This window comes from Trachypithecus francoisi, unplaced genomic scaffold (assembly GCF_009764315.1).
Source record: "Trachypithecus francoisi isolate TF-2019V2 unplaced genomic scaffold, Tfra_2.0 Lachesis_group17, whole genome shotgun sequence".
Lineage (NCBI taxonomy): Eukaryota > Metazoa > Chordata > Mammalia > Primates > Cercopithecidae > Trachypithecus > Trachypithecus francoisi.
Window position 1 is genome coordinate 43,845,450 of NW_022681462.1, and position 23,009 is coordinate 43,868,458.

The 23,009-nt window shown below is 40.5% G+C and overlaps 1 protein-coding gene across 9 annotated transcripts in view; it reads left to right on the forward strand.

The window, feature by feature from the left end:
• Positions 1-18,647, forward strand: part of SEPTIN10 (septin 10) — a 75,604-nt gene extending 56,957 nt beyond the window's left edge. For 4 of the 9 annotated variants that reach the window (XM_033175494.1, XM_033175495.1, XM_033175497.1 and 1 more), the window contains 4 exons: positions 8,377-8,509; positions 15,389-15,576; positions 16,081-16,163; positions 17,298-17,446. In XM_033175494.1, the coding sequence (XP_033031385.1) occupies positions 8,377-8,509; positions 15,389-15,576; positions 16,081-16,163; positions 17,298-17,446 (553 nt within the window). Of the gene's footprint in view, positions 1-8,376; positions 8,510-15,388; positions 15,577-16,080; positions 16,239-17,297 lie in introns of all 9 variants that reach the window. The other 5 variants (XM_033175492.1, XM_033175501.1, XM_033175499.1 and 2 more) reach the window with 3 other exon arrangements.
• The last annotated feature ends 4,362 nt before the right edge of the window (positions 18,648-23,009 follow it).

Below are 23,009 nucleotides of genomic sequence, written 5' to 3' on the forward strand. Positions count from 1 at the left end.
TTCAGAAATGTTACATTTAAGCTGCTTGTTAAATATTCAGTTGAAGAGTTTGAGTAGGTTATTACAAACATGAATCTGGAGCGAGGGAGAAGTTAGGGCTGCCATAGTAATTTGGGAGTCAACAGTGAATAATACTGGGTAAAATCTTAAGTATTTTTTGAAAGGTTCTGCTAAATGCTAGAGATTACTATTATTTCTCATGGAGTTTACGTTCTCGCAGGGGAGTTCAAAAATTAAACACCTAATTGCACAGTACATTGTAGCTGTGATATAAGCACTAAAGGAGAGGTAGACAGTGTAAAATGGGTGGTGTGGGTGGGGGGGTTCCAAATTTAAGCTGGGAAATTTGGGAAGACTTTCTTGAGGCAGTGACTATTTTGAGCTGTAATAACTTGGGGAAAACAGAGCAAGACATATACAGAGGGCTGAAGATGGAGAGAGAATGGCATCTGTAAGACTCTGGAAGAAGATCAGTGCACTGCAGTACAGCAGGACAGATGAGGCAGGTCTGGGCGCGCATCAGATGAGAGGAGAGAACAGGCAGGCAGCAGCTATGGAGGCCCTGGGGAGGATTTTGATCTTTGTCCTAAGGGGAAGGCAACTTTATTTTAGGAATAATATTTGCATTTTAAAAATTATTCTTTGCTCTAATGTGAAGGAGGTATTGAAGGGGTGTGCAGAGATGCTTAGGAGAGGCCAGTTAGGAGAGCGTTTCTTTGACTAAAGTGAGATCAATGACAATAAAGAGCTGGACGTATTTGAGAGATGACTAGAAGGTAAAATTGGAAGAACTTAGTGGTTGTTTGGATATTAATAAACTGAGAAAGCAGGAGGCTAGAAGGAGACTCCTAGTCTCCTGAATTTGTGGTTTCATGGTTAGGTGGATAGTTACTGCATTCATCTAGATAGGTATGGCTGAAGGAGGACTAGCTTTTTTGTGTGTGTGAGGCAGCAGTGGTAGGCACAGTGGAGGTCACAGTTTGGGACCTGTTGACTTTGAGTTTCCTCTGAAACAGCAAAGTGACAATTACAAGTAAACACTTTGGGGTATCTTTCTGGAGGTCAGAGAAGGGCTGGGCCAAAGAAATATGCTTAAGAGTCATGGGCATTTAAATGATTAATTCTAAGTGTGACCAGAGATAAGACTGCCTTTAGAGAGAAGTACATCTAGAAAGAAAGTTGACTCGGAAACAGCCTTGAGTCACTTTAGTATTTGTCAGCTGGAGGAGCAGATAGGAGAGCATGAGAAGGGAGGAGGAGGAAAACCAGCAGTGTCACGTCTTGAAACTTGACAGAGGGGATCAAGAAAGAGAGAGTGTGCTGCTGTGTCAAAGTTGAGGGCCAAGTTTATGCTGCACAAGTACAGAGGTGCTTCCTTGACAATTCTCGGAGAATAATGAAGACCACTTTGTGTTCAGTTCAAAAAGGCAGTGGTTGGGGCCGGGCGCAGTGGCTCACGCCTGTAATCCGAGCACTTTGGGAGGCTGAGGCAGGCAGATCACGAGGTCAGGAGATCGAGACCATCCTGGCTAACACGGTGAAACCCCATCTCTACTAAAAATAGAGAAAATTAGCCGGCGTGGTAGTGGGCACATGTAGTCCCAGCTACTCGGGAGGCTGAGGCAGGAGAATGGCATGAACCCACGAGGTGGAACTTGCAGTGAGCCGAGATCATGCCACTGCACTCCTGCCTGGGTGACAGCGAGATTCCCTCTCAAAAAAACAAAAAAAGAAAAAAAAGGCAGTGGTTGGAAGGCTGCATAGGTCTGGACTTGCAGATTTGAAGGGAAGGCGTACAACAGGAAGAAACCATTTTCGTTCTAGCTCTGGGAGTAGAATGGATGAACTGAAACCATTGCCAGCCTTGTTTGTTCACTGCTCACAATTCATATCCAGGGAAAGAAAGTCCAGTAGGCCCAATGTAGGTCATGTTCCCATATCTTGTTTAGGAGTGAGTATGAACCTGATTAATTGTCCCACAAGACTGCATCCCATGGGGGACAGGTAACCCCCGAAAAGGTAATGAGGATAATGCTACCAAGAGGAAAGGGCTCAATGATAGGCAGTCAGGAATCATAGATTGCCCATCACATCCATTTACTGAGCATTTCTTCAGGTTGGGAAGCATCTGCTCACTGATCACACAAAGAAGGGGAAATTAGAAAGGGAGGTTCTTCAGCTTAGGTCAGGCTATGGACTGGGTGGGAGCAGCGGCTGGAAGAAACTCAGTAAGTTTAGGTCAGGCTACAGAGCTAGTGGGAGCAGTAGCTCAGTATTGTCTTCTAGAGAGTAGACCTTTCTACGGTATTTCTGGATCACTTGGGTAAAGTTGAGGCAAAATGTCTCTTCTGGTGCTTTGTCGTATGTGATTGACTTGATAAGGCTTTTGTAGCTCATTATAGTCTGATGTATTAGGAAACTTCTGTTTTTTATAGTTTCAAGAAGTTATATCTGGCCAGGCACGGTAGCTTATGCCTGTAATCTCAGTACTTTGGGAGGCCGAGGCAGGTGGATCACCTGAGGTCAGGAGTTCAAGACCAGCCTGGCCAACATGGTGAAACCCTGTCTGTAGTAAAAATACAAAAATTAGCTGGGCGTGGTGGCAGACACCTGTAATCCCAGCTATGTGGGATGCTGAGGCAGGAGAATTGCTTGAACCTGGGAGGTGGAGGCTGCAGTGAGCTGAGATCACACCACTGCACTCCAGCCTGGGCAGCAGAGTGAGACTGTATCTCAAAAAAAAAAAAAAAAAAAAAAAGAATTTATGTCTGTTTTCTGGGGAGTCTTTTCCCATTTAATTTGGTAGTTGTTGTAATTTGGTTGGCATGTAAAATCTGTCCCCCAGTATTACATCTGTCTAGCAATAAAGACAAGTGATGCGAACCTATTGGGTGACCTTTATGTCACTGTACTTCCTGGCCCTCTTTGTTGCCAGAACTTCCGTTTGTTTTTCCACTTACGTTTTATTGAGTGTGTATGCTGAGTCATAGTGGGTATCCTAATCTGCCAGCACCAATTGTAGGCTTGTCACGAGCCCCACGTAAATAGCATTATAGTCTTATAGTTTAATGAACTGATCTTAACATTTTATATTAATTATTTCAACCATTGGAAACATGCCTTTATAAAACTTTTTAAATCCCGAAGTTTAATAAAGATTAACCTAACTAATCTCTTTCCCACAGTTAATCACCTTTAACTTTTTAGCACAAAATCACTGTCATTGAAGTACTGTGGGACCTGTAGCTTTGAAAGGAAGATTTATGCATAGTAGTTTAGAGTTGCTTAAGTGTTTGACGTAATTTTAGTAAAACTTAATGTCTTTGGAACTCTCAAGAACTAAATAGTTCTTCAGGTAGTCCATAGTAGACTTGGAAAAAGTTCACTAGGCTTATTGGAACTGTGCTTGAAACACAAACATGTCCCAGTTGAAGGAAAGGACTTTTCTTGATGACATGAGCATCTGAGATTTTTTTCTTTCTTTCTCTTTGGTTTTCAACTTTAAATCAGTGAGATTTGCAACAATGGTAGTATGTTGGCATTAAATATTCATGACAGGCCAGATGCAGTGGTTTACGCCTGTAATCCCAACACTTTGGGAGGCCAGACAGGTGCATCACTTAAGCTTTGGAGTTTGAGACCAGCCTAGGTAACATGACAAAGCTCCATCTCTACAAAGAATACAGAAATGAACCAGCTGTGGTGGCATGCTTATACAGTCCCAGCTACTTGCGTGATAGAGGCAGGATGATTGCTTGAGCCCAGGAGGTAGAGGCTACAGTGAGCTATAATTGCACCACTGCTCTCCAGCCTGGATGACAGAGTGAGAGCTCATCTCAAAAAAAAAAAAAAAAAATTATGACAGCAAGCTACTTTTATGCTAGAAAAGGGAATAGTATAGCAAGAAAATGTTTTTATTTTTATTTAATAAATCTATAAGAAACAATGATTGCATTAGTTTTAGAATACTAACTTTATAGACCATTGTCTTCTAGATCTGACTCTTTACCACCTTTTGAAAAATAGTACAAGTTTCTTTACTTGAAATTGGCCTTGTAAATTTACATTGTCAGAAGTTGGAAAGCAGCACAGTAAGATGCAAAATATGCGGAAGCAGTCCATCACTTTCTTCTGCTGAGACATCACATTGGGGCAATCCGATTTGTGGTAGTTGGGAATATGAACTTTGGAACAAGTCTAATCTGGTTCAAATCCCAGCTTTTTACTTTTCAGCTGTGTTTCTCTGGGCAGATTACTCTCTGTGCTTTAGTTTTCTTATTTAGAATGTCAGGGCTTGTTCTTCAGGGTTGCTGTGGGAATTAAATAGTCAACATAAAGGAGTCCAGAAGAGTATCCTGCCAGTAGCAGATACTCAGCAAATGTTAGGTCTCTTCTCTTCACCGGGTAGGTGTATTTTCCTTGTGAACAACTCAAATGCTTGTATAGATTAATGAAGCATTGTTTTAAAAAAAACTTATGTTTGTTATGAATTCAAGATATTTTTACATCAAGCTTGTCTTTAAAGACTATCAGTCATGTTGGACTAGTGAAATGTAGTGAAGTTTCTAAAGATGATTAAAGTAGCTGATAAATACAGGGGCTTCTTTAAAAAAAAAGATCAGGCCGGGCGCGGTGGCTCAAGCCTGTAATCCCAGCACTTTGGGAGGCCGAGACGGGCGGATCACGAGGTCAGGAGATCGAGACCATCCTGGCTAACACGGTGAAACCCCGTCTCTACTAAAATATACAAAAAATTAGCCGGGCGAGATGGCGGGCGCCTGTAGTCCCAGCTACTCGGGAGGCTGAGGCGAGAGAATGGCGTAAACCCGGGAGGCGGAGCTTGCAGTGAGCTGAGATCCGGCCACTGCACTCCAGCCTGGGCGACAGAGCGAGACTCCGTCTCAAAAAAAAAAAAAAAAAAAAAAAAAAGATCAAAACAAACAAGCAAAAAGCCTGGTACTAACTCCTTGGGGTGTGAGACATGTGATATCTGTTTCTGCAAGTGTTTAGGATCTGTTTCTTCTTGGAACCCCTCCTGTGCATGCCTCACACTCACCTCTCAGCCATGGTAGCTGTTGTGTAGTATTTCTTACTCTGTGTTTCTTTGAACTTACAGAATTCTATACTTAAAAGCTTGATGTCTCCAGTTATAAAATTTAAGATTAATAAGATTTCTTAATTCATCATATTTTGAAATTGATTTATTTTTATAAGCAATAGAAATTTCTCACTAATGCAGCTGGAAAGTGAATTTGTGTTCTCTGTCAAACCTTTGGGATATAGCAAGCCCAAATGGAAGGGCTCAGCATTTCTGACATATAGGAAGGTTAATTATACCTCCAAATGCTACACATAGGAAAGGGCAGCTACCAGTAGAGTTCCAGGATAGTCCTTTCTTTGCTGGTTATGCTGGTTCAGTCTGCCTCCCCTCTCCCAGAAATTTGTCATGGAATGAACATTTATAAAGAAACTGAAATGTCTAGAGAGTTCTGCTGGATAGTCAGTCACAGAGATGAATAAGGATTCATTTTCTGTTCTCAAGATTTTTGACCTATGAGAAAGGAGAGGCAGGCAGGATATAAATGCCATGGCAGTGCTTGGAAGGAACAGTTAATTCTAACTGGGGAGTGTGGCAGTCACTACAGGACTGAACGAAGGAGGACAAACGCAGAAATGAAAACTTAAACTGTTTTAAAGGAAGGGGCCAGGGGAAGAAGAGAGCACCCTGCTTCTAGTGGGCAAGGGCAGCCACCCCAAGCTTCTTCAGCCCTTCATATTTATTGGGTAGAAAGAACAGGGAGGAAGAGGTAATGATTGGTCAGCTGCCTAATTGATCACAGGTTTCTATTATTGCTAACAGGCTTCAGATGTGCCCTGTAGATGGTCACAAGAAACACTTGTGCCTGTGTTGTGACTGCCCTCAGCATTCCTCCTGGATGGCAGACGCAGTTTGTCAGTTTGTAACATTCTGGATTTATGAGAACAGTTTGCTCTTTACTTACAAAGCCTCCAATGGTATACTGAGTTGATCATGACCCTCATTCTTTCAGCCTGCAACAGGGGAGAGTGGGGAAGACTTTACAGAGGAAGTTGTATGTGAATTTGCCCTTGAGGGGCAGAAGATTAGCAGGGCAGCATGGGGGTAGAAAGTGGACAGTGGCCACAAATTGAACCCTGAAATGCCAGGTACATTCTAGGAACAGTGAACTGGTGTGGCTGTTCATTGGTGTGACTGAAACCTGAGGGTGTCAGAATTGTTTGGTGAGAAATCAATCTGGAAAGGTAAAATTAGGCCAGATATAAAGTTTCTTGAGTGCAATTTAAAGGAGGTGGGACCTTATTTTGTAGACAGCATAACTTTAATGTGGTGAGAAAAGATAATGAGATCTGTGCTTTTGGTGGAAAATCTAGAGAGTGACAAGAACAAAGTGAAAGAGGAACTAGAAGCTCAGAGATGAATTAGGAGATTGTTGCAGTAGTGAAGGCAGAAAATCACAAAGATCAGGTTTGGCTGTAATCAGATAATCTGTAGAAATGGAAAGAAGCTAATATTAAGAGGCTTAGCTTCAGAAGCTGAACTAATGGGCCTTGGTGATGAGATAGGGAGATAGGGTAAGGGAAGAGTGAAAGATGACTCAGGATTTCCAAGTTTCTACACACAGTGATTCCAGTGAACAGAGATTGAAAGAGGGACGTGTTTAGGCTGAAACGAGGGCATTTCTTGTAAAGGAGTTGCTTAAGCAGAGACTTCAGGACTCTAGTACTCCATATCAGCACTAACACGGGTGACTTCATATTTCATGCTATAGGAAATTTCATGTTTTGGGTTACCATGTGTAAAAAGATATTGGTACCTGTTATATATATGAGGCTGAACATGAGATGTATGGCAGGTTCTTGAATAGCAATGTTTTGTTCAATGTCATTTTGTTATAACATTGATAAGAAAAAAAATTGATTCCTAGTGATGGCCACTGTCTGTGTAGAGTTGGCACATTCTCCCTGTATCTACAGGTTTTCTCTGGGTTCTTCATCCCAAAGCTGTCAGCGTTAAGTTCATGGGCATGTCTAAATTGTCCCAGTCTGAGTTGGGTGTGGGTGGTGTGAGTGTGCCCTGCAATGGAATGGCGTGCTGTCCAGGGCTGATTCCCACTTAGCTTCCAGGATAGGCTCCAGCCATCCATGACCCTGAACTGGAGTAAGCAGGTTGGAGAAAGAATGAATGAATACATATTATTATAACATAAAAATTTATTAATTATACAGTACACAAATGTAGGACAGTAAGCAATGTGGTGTGAAAGAACTCAGTGAGCCTGCCGTATTTGTTGTTATTTGTTTTTGAATTACATTGTGGTAGGAGATGATCTTTACCGTTTTCCCTTTGCAAACATTTATTCCCTGATTTCGCCTCTACCACGATGACTGCCATCACTCACTGATGCACCAAAAATTGGGTAATTAATTGTCCTACTTGTTTTTTTCTTAAATGTGTATATAGCTAACATTTATTTCTATGTTTAATATTAGGAAGGTTTTGAGTCTTTACTTACAAGTGTGGTAGTGTTTTTGTGACCAGAAATATGCCATAGGAACTTAATTCTTGTTTATATCAATTACTCTACGGTAAAAATCGGTTTAATTATACGTCGCTTCACTTAAAAGTTACAGTTTTCAAGAACCTGTTAATGGCATTAGGTGAGCACTTGTATTTTTTAAAGTTTATTATATCACTTTTTTTTTTTTTTTGAAACGGAGTCTTACTCTGTCGCCCAGGCTGGAATGCAGTGGTATGGTCTTGGCTCACTACAACCTCCACCTCCTGGGCCCAAGCAATTCTCCTGCCTCGGCCTCCCATGTAGCTAGGACTACAGGTGCACACCACCATGCCTGACTAATTTTTTGTATTTTTAATAGAGACAGGGTTTCACCATGTTGGCCAGGCTGGTCTTGAACTCCGTACCTCAGGTGATCCTCCCACCTCAGCCTCCCAAAGTGTTGGGATTACAGGTGTGAGTCACCAGGCCCGGCCAATTATACCACTTTTTTTTTGAGACGGAGTCTTGCTTTGTCACCCAGGCTGGAGTGCAATGGCGTGATCTCGGCTCACTGCAGTCTCTGCCTCCTGGGTTCAAGCAATTCTCTCACCTCAGCCTCCCAAGTAGCTGAGATTACAGGCACCTGCCATCATGCCCAGCTAATTTTTGTATTTTTGTAGAGACAGGGTTTCACCATGTTGGTCTGGCTGGTCTTGAACTCCTGACATTAGGTGATCCACCTGCCTTGGCCTCCCAGAGTGTTGGGATTACAGGCATTAGCCACCATACCCGGCCTATATCACTTTTTAACAGGAGAGTAACACAAATAACTTTTTAGTCTTCAAGAGACCTATGAAGCCAAAAGACATGAGTTCCATGGTGAACGTCAGAGGAAGGAAGAAGAAATGAAGCAGATGTTTGTGCAGCGAGTAAAGGAGAAAGAAGCCATATTGAAAGAAACTGAGAGAGAGGCAAGTATGCTGGTTTGATGTGATTTGCATTTATTTTTTAGATGTCCTATTAATTTGGAGGATTTATTCCAAGAATTCGCTTGAGATGCTTTTGTAGGCTATTTGTTCTTTAAAGAGTAGCTTTTCCAACACATAGTATTTGAATATTGACTTAAAATCATAGCCTGAAATTAAATGAAAACTTTGGCCTTCTTTTTTTTAAAAGTAGTGCATTTATGGAGTGACTAATCGTTGAAATTCTTATAATGAACTGGAAGCTGCAGCAGCTACCCTCTTGGGTGCAGACATTTTTCTTTCATGAAATCCATCATGCCTTGAATCCACAGTATACAATTTTTAGGTGCCTCATTGAACCAGTCTCAGTGGTGGTTTGTCTTTGTTAGTGCCAAAGCTAAAAGAAGAAACACCACTGGATGTTTTCTTGTGCCTGGCAGGGCAAGCCACATTTGCCACAGGCCAACTCCTGAAGGTGGTAGGCCTCATAGCCACAGTGGCAACACAGTGTATGCGTCTTACTGTGATGCTTTCCAAACAATGACCTTCCCTTTGTCATCTCACTCCTTTAACTGAGACCAAAGAGAATTTTGGCCTTTTGAGCAAATATTCTTCCATTTGAAATAGTTTATCAAGGGCTTGTAATGGACTAGGTTACTGAGAAGTGTCTTAACCATGAGCCATAAACATTTTTTCTATGGCTTAATAAAGCCTTTTTTGAGTGTTACTGGGGTGGTTGTTTGCCCTGAAATGGGGATTTGTGAAGGCTGTGAAGTAGCTTTACTTCCCATTTGAACCCAGTCTCTCAGTCTCTCAGGGTGTAGTTAGGTGATCTAGATCAGTGGTCCCAATCTTTTTGGCACCAGGGACCAGTTTCCTGAAGACAGTTTTTTCACGGACCAGGGGAGATGGTTTCGGAACGAAACTGTTCCACCTCACATCCTCAGGCATCAGATTCTCATAAGGAGCGCACAACCTGCATCCCTCACATGCGCAGTTTGCTCTCCTGTGGGAATCTCATGCCACCACTGATCTAACAGGAGGCAGAGTTCAGGCAATACTGCTTGTTTGCCCACCACCCACCCCATAGTGTGCAGCGGTTCCTAACAGGCCATGGACCAGTACTGGTCCGCAGCCTGGGGATTGGGGACCCCTGGTCTAGATGACCTTGGGGTAGTCCTGGCACCAAAAAAATCACCACTGAACTTCCGTAGTTTGGTTTGCTTCTAGTTCTCAAGCAGCAGTTTAGGTTTTGAGTAAAGCTATTTTCTTGGAAATATGTGATTTCTTGAAGAGTTAATCTGTAATCCACTTGTGCTAGTTTATTATTTCAGATACACTTATAGTACTTGCTGCGTAAGTGAGCTGTGCAGGAAATGGTTTTGTAAAAGTAATAGTTTACTAATTTATTTGTAATTCGAATTTTGATGTTTTATTTGGAAAAAGTTCAAACACCAGAAAAGTGAAAGTATAGGATACCTATGTCCTTCCCCTTACCTAAGAAAATAGGAATACCATAGTCTCACCCAATCTTCAGTCCTTATTCAGATTTCCCTAGTTGTCCCAAGATTGGCTTTCAAAATCGTTCCTTTTTATTTGGTGATTTTTCTGTTTTTGTTTTTGAACCAGGATGCAATCACTGATTACATATTGTACTTGGGTATTATGTTTGTTTAGTTTCTTTTATTCAAGAGTTTCTTATATAGCATGACTCTTAGTTTTACCAGTTCACTATTAAAAAGATACCACTCAAAACATTATTTAATTCTATAATAAAGGACTGTTATTTAAATATGTCCTTGCCAATATTGTTGTGAAACAAATATCCCTTATCTTTTGTATAAATCTAGATTTTTATAGGTAGGTTAGTAAAATGATGTATGCTTAGATAATAGTGTGTGAACATTAGATGAGTGGGGAGATGCACAGAACAAATGATGTCTCCAAATATCGTTGACGTTCTGTCTTCCCTATTTCTTTATTGACAACATTCTAGAAGAACTCATGAGGCATGTTGCGTGTGACACACAGATTTCTCATATACCCTCCCCACTTTAAGAAAAACTACAGTTTATATTTATCCCTCAGGTTACATGACCATCATTAAGTTATTATTACTACCCAATTTGATATGTCAGTCTATATCTTGGGATAATTTTTTCATTTAACATTTATGCCCCTCATATTTCCAAAAATATGCTCGGTAATTTGCAATTTAAAAATGCAGCTACGTTACAACCATGAACATGAGGAGAACAGGAGCCTTATAATACAGGGTATGAAGAAGGGGTTTGCACAGAGGGCAGCTGAGAACCCTGGTCGAGGGAATTTTTAAGTGAACACGAAGACTGGGCTCTAAGGTTCTAACTTCTAGGCGGGCAGGGCAGAAGGGACCACACAGAATTTAGATGGAAGTCATGTGCTAGCTCAGCAGAGAGAAATATTTTCCCTAGTATTTATTTCTAATTTCTAAAAATGGGGCCAGGCGTGGTGGCTCATGCCTATAATCCTAGCAGTTTGGGAGGCCAAGGCGGGTGGATCACTTGAGCTCAGGAGTTCGAGACCAACCTGGCCAATATGGTGAAACCCTATCTCTACTAAAAATACAAAAATTAGCCAGGCATGGCGGTGCATGCCTGTAATCTCAGCTACTCGGGAGGCTGAGGCAGGAGAATCGCCCGAACACAAGAGGCAGAGGTTGCGATGAGCCGAGATTATGCCACTGCACTCCAGCTTGGGCAACAGAGTGAGACTCCACACAAGAGGCAGAGGTTGCAGTGAGCCGAGATTGCGCCACTGCACTCCAGCTAGGGCAACAAGAGCGAGACTCCGTCTCAAAAAAAAAAAAAAAAAAAGTTTGAGACGGAGTCTCGCTCTTGTTGCCCAGGCTACAGTGCAGTGGCGCAATCTCGGCTCACCGCAACCTCTGCCTCTTGTGTTCAGGCAATTCTCCTGCCTCAGCCTCCCGAGTAGCTGGGATTATAGGCATGCGCTGCCATGCCCGGCTAATTTTGTATTTTTAGTAGAGACGGGGTTTCTCCATGTTGGTCAGGCTGGTCTCGAACTCCTGACCTCACATGATCCGCCCACCTCAGCCTCCCAAAGAAAAAAAGATACTTTTAAAAGGATCTTTGAGTGACAGAATGTGTAGTATCCTTAAAAGTAGTGTTTACAAAAGATACAGCATTGTACAGTAGTCCCCCTTTATCCTCAGTTTGGCTTTCTGAGGTTTCAGTTACCTGTGGTCAACCACTGTCTGAAAATACTACTATAAGATATTTTGAGAGAGAAAGAGAAAGAGACCACATTCACATAACTTTTATTACATATATTGTTATAATTGTTCTATTTTATTATTAATTGTTATTTTTAGTCTCTTACACTGTGCCTTAACTTTACCATAGGTGTCTATATAGAGGAAAAAACATAGGGTATGGTACTACCTGTGGTTTCAGGCATCCTCCTGGAGTCTTGGAATATATCCCCCATGGAAAAGGGGAGACTGTCGTACCATATTGATAACTTAATCTTCTTAAGAGAATTGGTGACTATTGATAGCACAAAAGATCCCTTGTTTTTAATTTTTTGAGAATTTGAAAATGTATTTGAATTAACTGCCTGTCATAGTGAATAATGGAACCAAGAATGCATGCTTCATGTGTATGGAATAGTTGTTGATAGCCAGAGCTGGAAATGCCACACAATGTGAATAATAGTCACATTCACACCTCCCCACCATCTTGTTTAATGTTTCCCTCTTTATAGTTTTCCTGGAAATTTTTAGTCAACCTCATGAATGATGTATGAAGGGCTCTGTGACCTTTCAAGGTATTTAATATGCATATGAGGTACGCAACCTCCATTTGAGTAACCAGAGAGCTATCTCTAGTCACGTGATAGAAACCTGCCCTTGCCGCTTCCTTTCCAGACTTTACCCCACCCCTGCTCCTCTCCCACATCACCGGTGCACACGTGTGCAGAAAACTGTCACTCTGTTTGTGCCACCGATTTGAATGACATCTGGGTAGCATGCCCTTGAAACACACACATGTACCTAGCATATAACTTTTTTAAAAGCAGGAACCATTTAAATAAACAAATACTAAGGAACTGATGCTTCTCTGAAAAGACATCCTCTGGAATAAAAGCATCTTAGGTTAGAAGGGCCTTATTCGATTATCTGTTTTAACCTTGTTTCCCTTGGAATACTTCTCCTGTCAGGTGCTTGCTGGCTCACAGGACAACCTGTTCCGTGTTGGGAACATAACACTTTTATTAGACCAGAGTTTAGCTCTCTGGTTTCTTCCCTCAGTCTCTGATTTTCAGTGAAATATTTCCTCAAATGTTGTATGTCATCTTTTTTTTTTGAGATGGAGCCTCACTCTGTCGCCCAGGCTGGAGTATAATGGCGCTATCTTGGCTCACTGCAACCTCAGCCTCCCGGGTTCAAGCAATTCTCCTATCTCAGCCTCCCGAGTAGCTGGGAGTACAGGTGCACACCGCCACACCTGGTTACTTTTTTGTATTAGTAGAAACTGGGTTTCACCGTGTTGCCCAGGCTGGTCTTGAACTCTTGAGCTCAGGCAGTCCACCCGCCTTGACCTCCCAAAGGTCTCCCCCTTTCTAGACACCTTGGTGTCTTAATGACATAGCCAGGTGCGGTGGCTCATGCCTGTAAACCTCCATGAGCCACCACGTCCAGCTATGTCATCTTTTTCTAGACACCAAGTCCTGCTTTGTTTGCATGAATGCTAGGTTTCTACCCGAAACTAAAACGTTAATGTTAGATTTACCTAACCAGATCAGAGGACCAAAAATAAGGTTATATTTTAAAATGTAGATTCTAGACACTGTGTTTGTGTTGTTAGAGGGCACAGCACACAGCTGATTCGTATGGAGCTGGCTTAAGACCCTAGATTTTTTTTTTTAGGTAAGCCACAATTAAACCAGGACCACCTACATTCTTCCTTGGACCTTGTCTCTTTGAACTTGCATGCAGAACTTCACATAACTTTCATCTGTATTTCTTCTCATTACTAGTTCTTCTACATCTTTTAGAATTCTTTTATGAGCAGCATTGTGTGCTGTGCTGGGGGTATAAAAATAAAAAAGACATAGCTCCTAAGTAATCCTCAGGGAGACGTTGCTCCCACAGCCCAGCACATGTGTGCTAAGGGTTTCTTTTTTGCACCTATAACAGAGCACAGGGCGCACAAAGAACTACCCAGGGTGGCAGTTGGAGCAAGCTAGGTTTCCTATTTTTTGTTATTAACAATGGGTAATATCTATTGAGTGCTTACTCAATGCCAGCCATCCTGGTAAAAACGTTAGATAGAATTTTTCTTTTGGTATATCCCAGTTGTTTTAAAGCTTCCTTTTTATTTGTAAGTTTCCAGAGTTTTATGCCCTTCATAGCTTTGAGAAATATGCCTTCTATGATCCATATAGGGCATTCCTTAAATTGTGGAAAAATATAAAGTAAAAGACAGACCTGCCCCTAAGTTGACATCCAAGGTGACATTGCTCCCTTTGTATGGTTTATCAAGTGATTTCCAGCCCCAAGGAGATGAAAAACTACTGAATTTTATTCTTTAAATAATTTTTTCTGCTTTTTTCACTTAAGAGAAATCTCTTGTAATGTTATAAACTTTTGTGAAACTCATTTAACAGTTGTATAGGGGAAGTATAACCCCTATAGGTTCTTCATTGGAATGACCCCTTATTCTCAGATTAACAAAAGAAAAACAAACAAGTTTATTAACATGTGTATTTCACATATACATGGGTGATACAGTCAATGAGTAGTTCTCAAAGAGATGACGCATTCTACCTTCTATAGCAACCTCAACAAAGAACAGTTAATTTTTACAAAAATGACAAGACAAAGGAAAAGGACTTGGAGTCTCTAGGGGCAGCAACTTGGAGGAAGGCACGTAGCTGGCAGAGGAAGGCTAGTCAGCAAAGCTAGTTAATGTAGAGCTGTCTGGTTCCAGTCTCCAGGCCCAAAAGGGTCTGAAGTTGCCTTTGGTGGTTAACCTTTGTTCTCCCTGGTTGGGGAAGGGGGCTGGATACTTTTTGTCTTTGTATATCTATATCCTGCCTTTAGGCACCTAAAGGGAGGTCAGAGAGCTTTCCTGTATCTGCTGCTGCTTAGTTGCTCTCAGCTCAACAGTCCTGCACATTCTGCTCTCCTACAGCTTCATCAGATGTGTTTAGCATTAATGTATTATTTGACTTTATCTTTATTGGATAGTGTAAATTCTACTATGATGAGTATTTTTATATGTAAAACTTTCTCTGAGTTTAGGATTTTTTTAAGCCTAGATCTCAAGACATTGAAAGACTGGAAAAATAGAATACAGTTTTGACATTCTTGACATAGTTGACAGTTGACACTTGCTTTCCAGTGATGTTTACCAGTACAGTTTTCAATAACTGTTTACTGCACATATTTTACTTGGAAAATAGTGTTGTTGTTTTTTTCCTTTCTGGTGACTTCTTTCTATACTTTGCATCTCTTATTTTTATTGAGCATGGACTTAAGAGACTTTAAGAAGTTTTGTGGGGAAAATATACACCAAGAAAATAAAAACTCTAGGAAAAGGTCACAGTGTTTTAAAAACAGTTTTGTTCATAAAGCTATGATTTTTATTATATTTAGTTTAAGCATTTTTTGCATGGGAACTCATTTAGAATTAAAGTTACCAAGGGAATTCCATATGTAAACTTTTCCTTGAACTGTGAACTGCTGAGACTTTAGGAAGACTTTGACTGTGTAGGTTATTCTGTGTTGTGCTGTGGGGTCTGCCTTTGTGTTGCTGAGCTGGAGGGCGTGCCTCTGCTGCCGTGCTGTGTCAGTAGTGGGGATTGCACTTTTGTTTCCAGCTACAGGCCAAATTTGAGCACCTTAAGAGAGTTCACCAAGAAGAGAGAATGAAGCTTGAAGAAAAGAGAAGACTTTTGGAAGAAGAAATAATTGCTTTCTCTAAAAAGAAAGCTACCTCCGAGATATTTCACAACCAGTCCTTTCTGGCAACAGGCAGCAACCTGAGGAAGGACAAGGACCGTAAGAAGTAAGAGACCCCGCCACCCTCCTTGGCAGCCCTGCCCGCACTTGTCACATGGCCCCGTCGGATCTTCCTTGCGCTTCTTACTTCTGCTTCCTTATGCTTTGTCTGCCTCCTCCAACTAAATGTCAGCTCTTGGAGAGGAGAGACCTTGTCTCTCTTGTCCACTGCGGTTTCCCCAGCATCCAGAAGAGCACCTGGCACATGTTATGTGTTCAGTGTTTGCCAAAATGAATGAATGAACAAAATAAAAATACATCACAGTGTAGAAAGGATCAGTTAGCTGGGGGAAAATGGCTGCTCTTATTTCATAGCCCAGCCGTGACCCTAGTACACAGCTAATGGCTGCTGACCCCATGAGTTATTTTGAATTTCATGTCTAAATGAAGCTGTGCCCTTTGTTGGGGAATTAGAGACATAGATAGTATTTTATTAAACTAATTCTTAGGTTCATTTTTTTAGAACAAATTCTACTGATACTGATTTTGTGAGAATTTTTATTTTAATAAGGGAACCAGGCTGTGGATTCGAACTCCTGTGCGTTGATGTCAGAACTTGTGAAAACAGTGGTGGACGTAAAGATGCAGAGAAAGGTAGAGAGGGCCACAGTGCAAGGGGGCGGCCATGAGTAGCATGTGGCTGATAATCACAAGGCGTGTAGGTTTGGGGTATGTGTTAAAATCAGTTACCCAAGTTTTAGAAAATAAGTTTATTTTTCCTTTTTGATAATTTCCTTCTGTACTTTGTATCCCTTGTTTTATTTCTCCCACTTAAGATGTCCCTGTCGGTTTAACTCTTTGGCTGTTGAGGAAATTCATCATGCCTTGTTCTGCTCAGAATGCTCATTTGGGGGACTCTCCCTCAGTTTACTCTAGCTGCCTCTGTGCTAGCAGCATTTCATGCTCCCATGTTCCCCACAGAGCAACACATCTGGTTTAATGCTCTCACTGCATCTATGTCAGACCCATTTTCAGAATATTGCAACTCAACTTTAAAATAGTAAAACATAACCTTGGCCCATTGGTGGCTTTCAATTTTTTAAACATGGAGAAGTAAACCACAGGACTTTGGCAGGTTTTATTGGCTTATATATTTTACAGGTTTTTTTTTTTTTTTTTGGAAAAGAGGAAGGAATTCGCATGTATGATCTTTTAATGTAAGCTCTCCAAGGGCATGGATCTTTATCTTGTTCCTTGATATAACCATCCCCAGAGCCTAGAGCAGTTGTCTGGTACACAGTAGGCATGCAATTACTTTTTAAAGAATAAGTAGTATAAAAGCTGTATTTTATTCAAGCATTGAATTTCAAAAGATAAACTATAAATTTATTACTGCTTTTCAACCTGCTTTGGATTTTAAAGCTTATGGATCTTTTATTAATACCTTTTTTCCTTTCATCTTAACCCAGTGTTACTAAAATTAGATTTCCCATTTTTTCGCCTATATGAAAGATAATTTACATTTACCTTGTAAAAATTATCACCCTGCTCCACTTGAGAACCCTGCTGTTGTTTGCAAAATCAGGGCCAAACCCATATTTTTTGAGAGCTCTCTAGAGGAATTTATCTTCAGGAAAATATGGTTTAGTGTTTTTGGTTTTTTCTTTGCTTTTTCAAAGTCCCATAGCCAGATAATCCTATAATATACTAGATGCATATTTGCTAATTTTTACTTGTTGAATGTTTTCTTTCAAAGTGTACCAATCAAAAGGTTCTTTTTCTTTCCAGCTCCAATTTTTTGTAAAACAGAAGTTCCAGAGCACAGAAGGTCATCATCACAAGCAAACTTCATTAAAAAAAAACTAGAAGTGTGCTTTGATTTTGCTGTTTTTATTTGTTTTATCACTCTGTATTTGGTGAACGGCCACAGTTACTGATATTTATGGAAAAGTACTTTCAAGTACAAGGTCAATACATAAGCCAGAGTGAATGCTACTACAAGTTGAGCATCTCTAATTCAAAAATCTGAAATCCAGAAGCTTCAAAATCTCAATCTTTTTGAGCACTGACTTGACCCCACAAGCGGAAAATTCCCCACCTGACACCTTTGCTTTCTGATGGTTCAGTTTAAACGGATTTTGTTTCTTGCACAAAATTATTAAAAATGTTGTATAAATTACTTTCAGGCTATATGTATAAGGTGGATGTGAAACATGAATTATGTAATTAGTCAGGTCCCATTGTGTATATGCAGATATTCCAGAATCTGAAATCCAAAACACTTCTGGTCCCTAGCATTTTAGATAAGGGATACTCAGCTTGTACCTATATATTCATATATATTCACTGTTGTTAGAAATTTTTAAGTTGCTGTTTTGTGATGAATCTAAATCTTTTGTCTTGCTCCCAAGCTATTGTCACTGCAGTGCATTATACCAAAGAGCCAAGTGTCAGTGCCATTGAAAATACAGAACCCATTAATATCGTGACTATATGATTGCATTTATATTCCAAGATGAACCTTTTTTATACTAAAAATTTTGGGGAATATGTTTTGGGATGTATTATAGAGCTGAAACTCTAACCTCTTAATAGTGTTATAGAACTTAAAAATTTTTGATACAGTTACCCAGTTGGTGATACGATCTTAAGCTTTTATGTCAAATTATTTAATATGACTTCATGCTTTATTATGCCTTATTATGGCTGATGTATTACTCTGGTGGAACAAAATATCTTTAAAAGTTAAAACATCCAAATATATAAACTCTTTTTTCCTAATGATAAAGTACCTTTGAGTATGAGTGTATCACAGCTTTCATTAGGAAAACTTTTCATTACATACTTGTTTAAACTCTGTCTTCCAGGGGAAAAATAATAAGGTTGAATCATTTTATTAAAAATACATTTTGAGAAAATAACTATGAACATCTGAATATTAAAGATATGAAAATACACATAATTCATATTTCAGGTGGTATTTGCATTCAGTGCCTTGCTAGTATTCTCAGAACATTTTAATTATTTCTAACATTTCTTAACAGTCATAGATATATAAATTTTCATTTTTTGTACTTGAATATTCTAAATAAAACTGACATTTACTCTTGACAAATAAAACATGTATATTTACTAAAATGTGTTTAATTTTCCTTTTTGAAAACTCATTTTCAAAACATTCATTTAATTACTCATTTGAATTATTTTGGAGATGAGGTATTTTATGAGTATTTTCAGACAATAAAACTTATTAGTCTGTGTCAGATTCTGAGCAATCATAAAGTCATCCAAGTTGTAAATAAAACTGCGTAGCACAATTTATCTGGACACTTTAAATTTTATTTTTGTATTTGAAATTCATAGATATCTCTCAGTCTTTAAAAACTTCAGTAAATTATATGTGTCACAGAACAAGCTCAGAAGTTTCTTCGCAAGATCAGTGACACCCGGGTTCTGGTAGGCAGGGAGTCCTAGACGGTAGGTGACCTGAAGTACAGAGCCAGGCCAGCACGCCACAGTACTTAGTGCCAGCTGAGCAGACTGTTCACAGAGGGACTCAGTGACACTGCGGGAGTGTTTGTTACCTATGTGGCTATATTTGACCACACTGTTTATAAAGCAGCTCTCCTTAACTCTGAAGAAGGTACTTCGAAGTGTGAGATGGATTGTTGGAATGATAAACAGTTACTCAAGTTTCTAGTTGAAAAGAACGTAATAAACCTGCCTAAGACTCTCTGGACTTAACAGCAGGGTGGTCATTTTGTACTGCTGATGACTGCTGTGAGAAAGCCTCACTCCTGCTTCAACCACAATGTGAATTTTAAATTTATTTCATATATTTGGGTCTCATATAAGATTTTATTTTAAAAGAGTTCAACAACAAAGAAATTTTTTAACAATGACTTCTTATTACAAAGCTAATTTATTATCAGGCACATGATTAGAAAATGAATTATCCACTGATGCTTAAATTAATCTGGGAATAAAATAAAGCTACTCATGTTTTGTAAAAATTTTTCCCATTAAGCTTATGAAACAGTTGTCTCTAACTAACAGCCATTAATCCTGGTACATACTCCCTCCGATTTTTAAAGCTCTTTCACATAGACTAGGATTTGAACTTCAAAGCAACACAAGGAAAAAGCATTACAGGGGTTATTATCACTATATTGTAGATGAACTCAGTGTAGGTCCCGTGTTCCTATTGGGCCGGAAATGGGGACACACACATGATTCAGGCCATCCATGCATCACGTAGCAGCCAGAGCAGGCTGGACAACCAAGTGGGTTTGGAGCAGGGCACTCTCAAAAGGGTGTCTGCCTCTCCTCACAGATCACAAGGAGCCGTCCAAGGAAGTGACTGGTCCTGAAGGACTGGAGCAGTTTGTCCAGAGTGTGAAAGAAGAAGGCATTCTTAGTACAAGGCACAGCATGTTGTGTGCACTGGAAAGTAGCTGAGCAACATCAGAGTACCAGTGAGGAGCGGGACTCTGGTAAGGGCCAGGTTTCAGAAGCAGGTAAGGAATGGGTCAGGAAAGAGTTTAAAAATCCTATCCGGCAGGCAGTAGGAGCCATTGAAAGGCTTGGCCTCACAAGGTTAGGTGTTCTCCAGGGTTTATGGGAAGGAGATATTGGCAGGCAGGGGCATCTGGGCCAGGGGCAGGCCAACCTTTTAGGGAAATACAATAGACTCACGTAAGGTGTGTTTAAACAATACTGATGTAGAAAGGAATGTATAGTCATGAAAATGGTAGCTGTATGGATAAATGCAAATGAATAGCCTGTATAAAACAATTATAACATCTTATGGACTTGAAAATACATAGTGAATTAAAATATGAGAAAATAGTGGCAAGAAAGTTAGGAATGGGGTAAATCGAGGGATCTCAGGTTCTTACATTAACTGGGAAGTGGTTAGGAGTCCCAGTCACACAGGTAAATCAGAATTGCTTCTCGCCGTCTCTAAGGTAAGCATGAAACATGGTGACGTTTGTAACTTCCAGGCTAATAGTAGGAAAGCTGGTTTTAAAATGCTAATACAGAAAAAAAAAAAAAAACTACAGGAAATAGCACAGGTGTGACAATCAGAACACATGTAGTAATATGGTAGATTTAGACGCAAATGTATCAATAAGTACTTGGATTACATGCTCAATTTTTTAAAATAAGTTTCCTAAAAAAGCAGCTGTATGTAGTTTACAAGAGAACAGTCTAGAACTTTGTCTTTATAGACAAGAGAAAGGTTAAAAGAAGATGGGAAAAGGTACATCATGCAAATTTTAACTAAAAGCTAATGTGTAGCTTTTTTTTTTTTTTTTTTTCTTGACAGGGTCTTGCTCTGTTGCTCAAGCTGTTGTGCAGTGGCACAGTCATAGCTCACTGCAGCCTCAAACTCCTGGTCTCCAACAGTCCTCCTGCCTTAGGCACATCACCATGCTTTACTAATTTTTTTTTTTTTTTTTCCCCGTTTTTGGTAGAGACAGAGTCTCGCCCAGGCTGGTCTCAAACTCCTGGCCTCAAGTGATCCTCCCACCTCAGCCTCCCATGCCTAGAATTACAGGCATGAGCCATTGTGCCTGGCCATATTTTCAATATATTAAGATAACTTTAAGGCCAAAAGCATTGCTAGAGATGAGAGAAAACTCGTAAAATAAATAGCAGTTCTCAGCTATACATCCCTATGTACAAAATAGCTTCGGCATATTTAAAGCAAAGATTGATGGGAATATAGGAAAATACAGATCCCCACTTAGTGAGCGATTTAAACATACCACTTGTGTATGAGAGGACAAGCAGACTGAAAATTAGTGCAGATATGGGAGACTTGAAGAAAATATGCAACAGCCTTGGCCTTGTGAGCATAGATAAAACAGTGCACCCGGGGAATGCTTCAGACACACGTGGAACATAGAGTTGACTATGTTTTACTATAAAGCAAGCCTCAGTACCTTTATGTTCTTGATCATAATACAGTTAAGGTAGAAATCAATAATAAAAAGTGAAAAAATTCCTGTCTCTAAGGGAACTTGTTTTGCTCAGCACCATACAACCCAGCAATCCCAGTCCTAGATGTGTACTCGAGGAATGAAGATACCTGTCCCACCAGGACCTGTTGAAAAGTTTGTGGCAGCCTTTATAATCTGCCAAAACCCAAAACAGCCCAAGTGTCCATCAACTGGTGAACACACAAGTTGTGGCTCATCCATACAATGAAAAGGAACAAGCTACTGGTGCGTGGAAAACCACAGATGAATCCCAATCATATTATGCTCTCAAGCCAGACGCAGAAGGCTACATACAGCATGACTTCATTTATGTGACATTTTTTCCAAAGCACAACTACAGGGACAAAACTGGTTGTGCTGGGCACGATGGCTCACGCCTGTAATCCCAGCACTTTGGGAGGCAAGGTGGGCGATCACCTGAGGTCGGGTATTCAAGACCAGCCTGGCCAGTGTGATGAAACCCCGTCTCTAGTAAAAATACAAAAATTAGCCTGGCATGGTGGCGTGTAGCTTGTAGCCTTAGCTACCTGGGAGGCTGAGGCGGAAGAATTGCTTGAACCTGGGAAACCAAGGATGCAGTTAGCCAAGATTGTACCACTGCACCCCAGCGTGGGTGACAGTGAGAATCTGCCTCAAAAAATGAAAAGCTGTGGTTGCCAGTCTTCACAGGTTGATTTCAAAGTGCACATGAAACCTTTTGGGGTGGTAGAACGTTCCATCCTGTCTGTTTATTGTGGTGGTCACATGGCTACATACATTTGTAAAGACTCAGAACTGTGCACTCATCTTTTTTTTTTTTTTTTTTTTTTTTGAGACAGAGACCTGCTCTGTCGCCCAGGCTGGAGTGTAGTGGCATCATCTCGGTTCACTGCAACCTCCACCTCCTGGATTCAAGCAATTCTCCTGTCTCAACCTCCTGAATAGTTGGGGCTACAGATGCGTGCCACCACACCCAGCTGATTTTTGTATTTTTAGTAGAGACAGGGTTTCACCATATTGGTCAGGCTGGTCTTGAACTCCTGACCTCGTGATCTGCCTGCCTCGGCCTCCCAAAGTTTTGGGACTACAGGTGTGAGCCACCGCGCCCAGCCAAAATATTGTTTATGGTATGTAAATACCTCAGCAAACCTGTTTTTTTCTTCAAAAGTAAAAAAATGGAATAAAAAAGAGGATATCACTACAAATGTGGTAGACATTAAAACCTTGTCAATACATATGAAAATATAGAGGAAATGACAAATTTGTGTAGAAAATTAATGTGTTAATGTAAGAATTAATAGAAAATCTCACAACAAAGACAATGCAGGCCAGCTGTGGTGGCTCATGCCTGTAATCTCAGCACTTTGAGAGGCTGAGGGGGGTGGTTCACTTCACGCCAGGAATTCGAGACCAGCCTGGCCAACATGGCAAAACCCCATCTCTACTAAAAATATAAAAAATGAACCGGGTGTAATGGTGCATGCCTGTAATCTCAGCTACTCAGAGGCTGAGGTAC